Genomic DNA, 10660 nt, shown 5'->3' on the forward strand with positions numbered 1-10660 from the left:
CAGTTTGTGCTTCGACGCATGAACGTGTCGCGGCGTTACAGATGAGAGCGTACGACAGCTGGATCGTTGGTGTCTAGACGCACGCTAAAAAGACGTGTAAATAAGAAGCTGTTCGGTTTCAACGTGGAGATTCTGATGGTCGTATTTCTTTATATTTTCTTTTTACTAAATGTAGGCTATCGATTAATACCATTAAGACGCCTTTAATCAAACCAAACGACACAACAGAGAACAGAGAAATGTCAGCGCTCCCTCCTCTCAACCGAAGTGTTGAATATTCACTGTTGATCACTACTGAACGTATATACTGTACAGTTCGTGGGTCTCTGAGCGCAGTGAAAGTGCAGACCACAGCGAGCTGAAGGATCCTCGTAGCTCCTGTCCTGCTGACTTCTGTCCCCGCTGAGCTTCCACCTGTCTTTACAATCATACATTCAAATGTGTTACAGCGACGACGTCATCAACAACAAGTAGTCTCAGGCAGATATCTTGGTGTACGTCTCTACGTCCCTGTGTCTTCCAGCTGGGTGCTGAGGTCAAAGGTCGTCTGTGGAACAGCTGACTCGCTAACAGACTCTCTCCTGGAAAATAACAAAAAATATGGAGGTCGTGTGTTTAGAGAAACGTTCTGCAGCTGACCGGAGTTTCATACGTTTAACCTTTAACCTCTGAAGGTTCACGGAGCAGGAAGTGCACAGGTGTTGACCTTTGACCTCTCAGCAGCTGTGGCTGGAGGTGAAACGTTCACAGCAGCACAGATGTTTTAAAGACTGTTATATTTTCACAGACGTTTGTTCCTGTTTGTCTCTAAATCCTTCCTGTCCTGAAGATCTGAACTCTGACGGATCCAAACGTCCGCTCCCGACCGAGTCTTTTTGTTGACCTTTGGTGACTTTTTACCCATGATGCTCGAGGACAGGGGTCAGACGCCTGCGGCTCTGGAGCCACAGATTACTACACAGAGACGAAAGAGTTTAAGATTAAGATTAAGGAGTTAAGAATGATTCTGAAGTGGTTCTGGAGCGGTGGTTACCTGCCACACACTGAACCTGACCCGCTGATTGTTTAGCTGCACTTCTTTCAAAGCTTTTGCTGGTTCTGAACCCTCTTATTAAATACCTGCTGTGGTTCCAGCTGATCTCACTGCACAGAATCAGGACCAACCTCTGACTGACCTCTGACCTCTGACCCGTCACCTCCTCCTCCTCCTCCTCACAGGAAATCGAGTCTCTGCTGGTGAACTGGAGCGGGCCGGACCTGAGCGGGTTTGGAGAGCTGGTTCTTGAAGGTTCCTTCAAGGTCCACAGAGTGAAGAAGGAGAGAGCCTTCTTCCTGTTCGATAAGATGCTGCTGATCGCCAAGAAGAGGCTGGAGCAGTTCGTCTACAGCACGCACATATTCGTAAGACGTCGACAAAGTCTCGATTTGTTTTTGTCTGAACTCTGATGAATCTGCAGCTGTGGTGCAAAAATATTCAGTGTTTTCATCTTCAAAAATCTGTCTGTCTCTGCTGCAGTGTTGTAATCTGCTGCTGGTGGAGACGCTGAAGGATCCTCTGTGTTTCAGAGTGTCAGATCAGACCATTCCCAAACAGCTGCACATCGTCCAGGTGAGTCTGAGGCTCCAGGATCACGTCAGAGGAGGTGAAAACGCATTTCAGCCTCCTGAAAAACATCAGTGTCAGCTTTAGTGTCCAAACTCTCTCCAAACCCACCAGACTCCATTCACAAAAACACTCATTTTACCTGACAGACCACAGACGGTCCACAGCTTTCATGTTGTGTTTGTGTTATTGTGTGATTTTGTTGAATCCAGACCGATTCTTGGTGGCAGCGGGAGATGAGCAGCTCCCTTGTTCTGCGGGGTAAAATTAGTGTTTTTGTCAAAGGAGTCTGGTGGGCTGAGAGAAGAAATGACTGCGACGGCTTCAGTTTTCTGTTGGAACGAGCCGTGTGACCTCCGGACGGAGAGGAGAATGAATAGCTTCCTACACGTCTACTCCTGTTGTCTGTTTTATGAAATATACCTCTACATGGAACTGCAGGAAGATATTACAGCATCTACCATACGCAGCCACATTCCTCCATGTTTGTAGTTTTATAACTCTGACTGTTTTAATGCTGCAGACAAAGAACCAGGAGGAGAAGAGGCTGTGGGTTCACTACCTCAAGAGACTGATCGTAGAAAACCACCCGGCCTCTCTCCCACAGAAGGTACGCTCACCTTTCACCTCTGTATCCGACGATGATGTCAGAATAATGTCGCAGTGAAATATTATTAATATCTCACAACCAGAGTTTTTCTTGCAGTAGTGGTACCAGTCCTAGTAGATGTTGAAGCTGCGGTTGTATTTGTGACTGTAGTAGTGCAGTAATAGTAGTGTCTGTGGTAGCAGTACTACAGGCTGTAGTTGCAGTACAGTAGTATTACTAGTAGCAGTAGTAGTACACTAGTAGTAGTCGTAGCAGTAGTACAGTAGTTGCAGTAGTATTAGTAGTAGTACAGTAGTAGTATTGGTAGTAGCATTGTTGGACCTGTAGTTGCAGTATTACAGGCTATAGTTGCAGTACAGTAGTAGTAGATGTACAGTAGTTGCAGTAGTAGTACAGAAGTAGTATAAATAGTAGTATTATTGGACCTGTATTTGCAGTACAGTAGTAGTAGTTGCAGTAGTGTCCATTGTCAGACATCAGTACTCTTGTGTTGGTCTTTGCTGCCACCTGCTGGACAAACTGTTCACTGCACTAAAGAGACTGAAGCTGGACCTGTCAGACAGAACACCTGCGGTCCTGATCACTGCTGCTGTACGGTCGGGTCCAAAGATCTGAGACCACTCGTCACTTTCATTATAAATCATAATATCAGGTACTGGGTCGGTCAGCACCAGCTCACCTCGACCTCCCAGTACACGTCATCCATCGTATGAAAAAATTCATGTTGACGCGTCTGTTAAATAATGAGACCTACAGCTGTTCTCTGAGTACTTTATCAGTCCTGACTACACAGAGCTACATTAATACTACACAGAACTACATTAATACTACACAGAACTACATTAATACTACACAGAAATACATTAATACTACACAGAGCTACATTAATATTACACAGAGCTACATTAATACTACACAGAACTACATTAATACTACACAGAACTACATTAATACTACACAGAGCTACATTAATACTACACAGAGCTACATTAATACTACACAGAACTACATTAATACTACACAGAAATACATTAATACTACACAGAGCTACATTAATACTACACAGAACTACATTAATACTACACAGAAATACATTAATACTACACAGAGCTACATTAATACTACACAGAACTACATTAATACTACACAGAACTACATTAATACTACACAGAACTACATTAACACTACACAGAACTACATTAATACTACACAGAACTACATTAATACTACACAGAGCTACATTAACACTACACAGAGCTACATTTACACTACACAGAACTACATTAACACTACACAGAACTACATTAACACTACACAGAACTACATTAATACTACACAGAGCTACATTAATACTACACAGAACTACATTAACACTACACAGAACTACATTAACACTACACAGAACTACATTAATACTACACAGAGCTACATTAATACTACACAGAACTACATTAATACTACACAGAACTACATTAACACTACACAGAACTACATTAACACTACACAGAACTACATTAATACTACACAGAACTACATTAATACTACACAGAACTACATTAACACTACACAGAGCTACATTAACACTACACAGAACTACATTAACACTACACAGAACTACATTAATACTACACAGAACTACATTAATACTACACAGAGCTACATTAATACTACACAGAACTACATTAATACTACACAGAGCTACATTAATACTACACAGAACTACATTAATACTACACAGAGCTACATTAACACTACACAGAACTACATTAATACTACACAGAACTACATTAACACTACACAGAACTACATTAACACTACACAGAACTACATTAATACTACACAGAACTACATTAATACTACACAGAGCTACATTAACACTACACAGAGCTACATTAATACTACACAGAGCTACATTAATACTACACAGAGCTACATTAATACTACACAGAACTACTACACAGAACTACATTAACACTACACAGAACTACATTAATACTACACAGAGCTACATTAATACTACACAGAACTACATTAATACTACACAGAGCTACATTAACACTACACAGAACTACATTAATACTACACAGAACTACATTAACACTACACAGAACTACATTAACACTACACAGAACTACATTAATACTACACAGAACTACATTAATACTACACAGAGCTACATTAACACTACACAGAGCTACATTAATACTACACAGAGCTACATTAATACTACACAGAGCTACATTAATACTACACAGAACTACTACACAGAACTACATTAACACTACACAGAACTACATTAATACTACACAGAGCTACTACACAGAACTACATTAACACTACACAGAACTACATTAACACTACACAAAACTACATTAATACTACACAGAATTACATTAATACTACACAGAGCTACATTAATACTACACAGAACTACATTAATACTACACAGAATTACATTAATACTACACAGAATTACATTAATACTACACAGAGCTACATTAACACTACACAGAACTACATTAATACTACACAGAATTACATTAATACTACACAGAATTACATTAATACTACACAGAGCTACATTAACACTACACAGAGCTACATTAATACTACACAGAACTACATTAATACTACACAGAACTACATTAACACTACACAGAACTACATTAATACTACACAGAAATACATTAATACTACACAGAAATACATTAATACTACACAGAACTACATTAATACTACACAGAGCTACATTAATACTACACAGAAATACATTAATACTACACAGAGCTACATTAATACTACACAGAGCTACATTAATACTACACAGAACTACATTAATACTACACAGAGCTACATTAATACTACACAGAACTACATTAATACTACACAGAGCTACATTAATACTACACAGAACTACATTAATACTACACAGAGCTACATTAACACTACACAGAACTACATTAATACTACACAGAATTACATTAATACTACACAGAATTACATTAATACTACACAGAGCTACATTAACACTACACAGAGCTACATTAATACTACACAGAACTACATTAATACTACACAGAACTACATTAACACTACACAGAACTACATTAATACTACACAGAAATACATTAATACTACACAGAAATACATTAATACTACACAGAACTACATTAATACCACACAGAGCTACATTAATACTACACAGAAATACATTAATACTACACAGAGCTACATTAATACTACACAGAGCTACATTAATACTACACAGAACTACATTAATACTACACAGAGCTACATTAATACTACACAGAACTACATTAATACTACACAGAGCTACATTAATACTACACAGAGCTACATTAATACTACACAGAACTACATTAATACTACACAGAGCTACATTAATACTACACAGAACTACATTAATACTACACAGAACTACATTAATACTACACAGAGCTACATTAATACTACACAGAGCTACATTAATACTACACAGAACTACATTAACACTACACAGAACTACATTAATACTACACAGAAATACATTAATACTACACAGAAATACATTAATACTACACAGAACTACATTAATACTACACAGAGCTACATTAATACTACACAGAAATACATTAATACTACACAGAACTACATTAATACTACACAGAGCTACATTAATACTACACAGAAATACATTAATACTACACAGAAATACATTAATACTACACAGAACTACATTAATACTACACAGAGCTACATTAATACTACACAGAAATACATTAATACTACACAGAACTACATTAATACTACACAGAGCTACATTAATACTACACACAGCTACATTAATACTACACAGAGCTACATTAATACTACACAGAGCTACATTAATACTACACAGAGCTACATTAATACTACACAGAAATACATTAACACTACACAGCTACATTAATACTACACAGAACTACATTAATACTACACAGAACTACATTAACACTACACAGAGCTACATTAATACTACACAGAACTACATTAATACTACACAGAACTACATTAATACTACACAGAACTACATTAACACTACACAGAGCTACATTAACACTACACAGGTTGCCAGGGAGCTGACACTAGTGGGCATATGAATTTTTGAAAATGATAAATTCTTCCTTCTCGTAAAAAATGACTTCCTGTGAACACTCATCAACAACTAGTTAAATGAAGACATGTTGTCAGTGGGCCTCAGGGTCTCTGTGATGTTCAGAATAAACAAACAGAATCATTAAAATGATGAAATGTATCTCAGTGGTTATAAAGTATTTAAAGAACAGCTGTAGGATTTTACAAAGCCTCATGAACAGACATGTCAACATGAATTATTCGGTGACGATTGGTGTCATAAACTGGGAAAAGTTCTGGATTTTGTGTGTTGACGTGTAATGACCATAATTGGGTGTCTGTCTGAATTCAGATCAGTTCCAGATTCACAGTTTACTCCATTAGAGTGTTATGACGAGAAAAACAAGCTTTGTTATCTCAAGATAACACAATACTTCACTTCTGATGGTGACATGACAGCACTGACACACTTACTGCATCTACAGCTGTTCTTGGATCGTTAGTGATGTGTTTAATTTTAGTCTCCAGACAGAAAATCTCAGATGGATAAACTTAATCCTCTTCTTCAGTTTCTGTGTAAAAACTAGTGTCTCTCGAGAACTTCTGTTTCATTTATTTCATTTGAATGGTTCTTCTCGTTATTTTCAGTCCAGTTTATACAGTGTTTTTCTGCCTGTTATCGAGTCCTCTTCAGTTTCACTGAGTGTCCTTCTTTTCAGGCGCGGCAGGTCCTGGGAGACAACTTCTGTCAGTGTGAGTTGATGAATTCAATGGATGAATGATGTTCGAGCATGTGCAGATGTGGTGACATCACTTCCTGTTTGTTTTTACAGCTCCTCAGTTCGACCAGGACAACCTGAAGAAGTCGTCGAAGCCGTCTCGACTGGACGACATCCACGGCTATCACAGAGGCAGACGTCAGTCAGGTCAGGGTCAGTCGTCTTTTTACTACCCAGAAAATCTGACGAGATGTTTTTCAATCAATCAATGAGCCGCACGGTTGTTGCTTCATCACCGTGAACACTCACACTGTAGCTCAGTCCGACTCGAGCCCACACCAGCCGCTGAAAATAGTCATTAAATGTCCTTTGAGGAAATTTACAACATTTTTAAAAGATGAAATGAGATCTATGAAGAAGATTTATGAAGTGTTTTAGAGCTTTGAACTAAAAAATGACTCCCTCATGGTTCAGTGAATCTCTGGAGGATTTTCGTTTAGTCGAGTAGGTTAACACGGTTGTGAAACACATCTGGCTCGTGAGCAGTCCCACATTCGGTGCACATTTCTTGTATGAATTTTGATTTCAGAGACGTTTTATATGGGGTTGTTTGATATTTTTAAATTACAAAAATTAGGATTAAAATACAAAACAAATGTTTCTCTTTTGATCACAATCAGAAGGGAAGATCGACACGTACAGAGCGGTTTGATTTGATTGAACAAAAGGACAGAAAATAACATCGACACCAGATGTACGACTGCACCTCGCAGACGTCTCACTGGAGTCACGTGAACCAAAATCTGCTATAATCCCGGTCAAATCATCCATCGCTAACGCTACTGGTGCCAGACTCTCATCACAGCAGCTCTCCTCCTTATATATATTAACCACACATATACATATATAATCATGATTCTGTGAAGTCAGCTGTCAAACCGTGTTTCTGCAAGATGTTTTCTGAATATTTGAGTTGAATCCTGTTCAGGACGACCCCGACGACCACCACGTTAACACGTTGAGTTATTTTACTGAACAGTTTCTGAGAAAAATAATGTCAAAGTCAAATCACATTACACGATTCATATTTTCTCAAAAGCTGTATTTCACATATAGTCTGGTTCATCTGTAGCAGAACCCCACTGAAGTTTCAGCTGACCTCTTCTTTTTATGAGAGTTGAGATATAAAACAAGCCGGCTGCTGGTGTAAAGATGCCAGAACAGACGCGACGTGATCGTACTGCTTAGTTTTGGTTAAAAGCCGAGCAGCTGAGTTGTGAACCGCCTGAGGTCGAATCACGGGTTCTTGATTAAGAGGCTGTTGCAATAGTCGGGAGGTAAAATTCTGCATCTCGTACAAACAAAAGCTCCGACGAGATTGAAGTAGCCGCAGAGGAGCATCGTCACCAGAGCTTCATTCCAGTTACTCGGCAGCGATTGTAACTGAGGGTCTCTTCGCTCTGTTTGTCCCTCCAGAGCCTCCAGAGCTGCTGATGTACACACCTGAGAAGTCCAGGAAGAGTCTGCCGCTGCTGCTGGAGGGAAACCTGCCGTACAGACGCACCAGGAGACAGTCAGGTACGCCGAGACGCTTCATCTACAGCACTCATAGTCACAGCTGTCCGTCATCGACCCACGGGCCTTCAGTCACCTGCTCGGGGTCAACGCAACCCACGCTTCAGACTTCTCATCCCTCCTCGTATCCAGATGTTCAGATGTGATGCAAAGTTCATCAGACTGTGGACATCTTTCCTCTTAATAAATGTGGAAAAACTCTCTCCCACACCTTCTCCCTCTCATGTTAGAAATATCTGCATATTTTGTTACTCAGGGAACATTTCACAATCTGTGATCCTGAGCCAACAGGTCGGATTGAGTGTTTGTTCTTTTTTTTCCAGCTCCGGCTAAAGACATCGAGGCGGCCTTTCATCCTAACGGTGAGAAAGGACAAAACCCAAACACGATTGTCTCCCAGCAGCTGCTCTCCACATGTTGGTTTGTGTCGGTGTTCGCTGGTGTTAAAACGCAGAAATCTGACGGGAGAGGAGCCGAGAGCTGAAACATCACGAGTGCTCGCTGGACGTTGTTACGTTTACATTTACGAGCGGATAAAAATTGACGCCGTCAAATTTAAGTCGTTTGATTTGTTTCAGGCAGTAAAAGCAACAAAGAAATAAAAATGTATCTTAATGGTTGCTTTGAAGAAGAGTGGGCTCATTAAATGTAATTTGTTGGTGCCATCGCAGAGAGTTATACTGTAGTCTGACTCGTAAAGGCTGACGTGGTGATTTATTAACCATGTTTCTGGAAGTGTGTGTGCAGCCTTTGGTTCTGACTCAGTTCAGTTTCATAAGAACGTTTTTTCTTTCATTGTGGATGCCAAGTTGTTATTAAGTGCCTGTCAGATATCAGTATCATCCTGATTACAGCTGTCTCTCTGCTCTCATCCATCTCCTCATGTGTCACGCTCTTCGTCCTCTCTGCTCCCTCCTCCGCCCGGTGAATCCTGCAGCTTTGAAGGTGAGACAAACATATGAAGTCAAATGAACTGTGTTTATTTAGCAGCTGCTCAAAGCTTCACAACACAAGTCAGCATTCATTCAGACTGGGCTTCAGTATCTCGCCCGAGGGCACTTGGACACGTAGACTTGCAGGGTTCAGGAATCGAACCGCCGACCCTCCGATTGGCGGACGGATAAAATTGAAATTGCATTAAACTGGAATCACTTTATCGTCACCGTCTGTCTGGAAACAAATATTTTTATTGCCTCACAGACCGGACACACATCTTTTTCAATCAATCAGAGACTCTTCAATAAGTCATCATGAATCATAAGTTCCTCCAGCACAAATAAAGGATGAAGAAGTGGTTGTGTTCTCATCTCCAGTGGCATACAGTGTGCGAGCCGTGCGTTCAGCCGTGGTGACAGGCATCACATTAAACAAGGAAACTCATCAGGAGTGTTTTTTTAAATCACAAAACAAATCTTTGTTATCGTTCTGTCATCACTGACTGAGAAAGCACCTGGTGTCCTCCAAGAACAAACCAGGCCCGAACCTGCCGAGCTCCCAACACTGTGTGAGATCAGGTGTCCTCAGGTGTAGTCACTCATGAGACCTCGTGCAGCTTGATTTCTACTAAAGAAAACACGAGGTGCTCGGGTTTCCTTCCAGGTGCTTTAAAGATAAAGTGATCTGACTTCAAAGGTCACAGTTGATTTACATGTGATTCCACAACACACGATGTGTTCTGACGTGAACCTTTAACAGCAGTTAACTAACAACTTTCTCATAATGTGGTTGATTAAAAACTTTAATGTAAACTTTACATGTCATCTGAACAGCTGATTGTGTTTTTCAGCAGAAATTAATTTATTTTCTGAATGTTTCCGATTAAAAACTGATCTTTAATCAGTGATTCATCCGTTTCTTCAGAAAAATGCCTTCATTAACTAACAACAGCACGTAGAAACTAACATGCTGAGCTCATTATAGTCTCCGGTGTGGTGCTGTGTTGACACACAACGATTCTGAATATTTGAAACGATTTGAATACTTTCTGCATCATTGACACTCCTGTAGCTGTGCTTCCTCACTCGCTCTTCTGTCCTAGCG

General features: G+C 39.9%; 1 protein-coding gene across 1 annotated transcript in view; it reads left to right on the forward strand.

The window, feature by feature from the left end:
- The window catches only part of plekhg2 (pleckstrin homology domain containing, family G (with RhoGef domain) member 2), a 34295-nt gene extending 25191 nt beyond the window's left edge, over nucleotides 1-9104 (forward strand). Inside the window, exons 9-15 of the mRNA XM_073484911.1 lie at nucleotides 1219-1401; nucleotides 1517-1609; nucleotides 2127-2213; nucleotides 7046-7079; nucleotides 7160-7252; nucleotides 8522-8623; nucleotides 8944-9104. Of these exons, the coding sequence (XP_073341012.1) occupies nucleotides 1219-1401; nucleotides 1517-1609; nucleotides 2127-2213; nucleotides 7046-7079; nucleotides 7160-7252; nucleotides 8522-8623; nucleotides 8944-9104 (753 nt within the window). The remainder of the gene's footprint in view (nucleotides 1-1218; nucleotides 1402-1516; nucleotides 1610-2126; nucleotides 2214-7045; nucleotides 7080-7159; nucleotides 7253-8521; nucleotides 8624-8943) is intronic.
- Nucleotides 9105-10660: the final 1556 nt, after the last annotated feature.

The sequence above is a fragment of the Pagrus major genome, chromosome 2 (assembly GCF_040436345.1).
Source record: "Pagrus major chromosome 2, Pma_NU_1.0".
Classification (NCBI taxonomy): domain Eukaryota; kingdom Metazoa; phylum Chordata; class Actinopteri; order Spariformes; family Sparidae; genus Pagrus; species Pagrus major.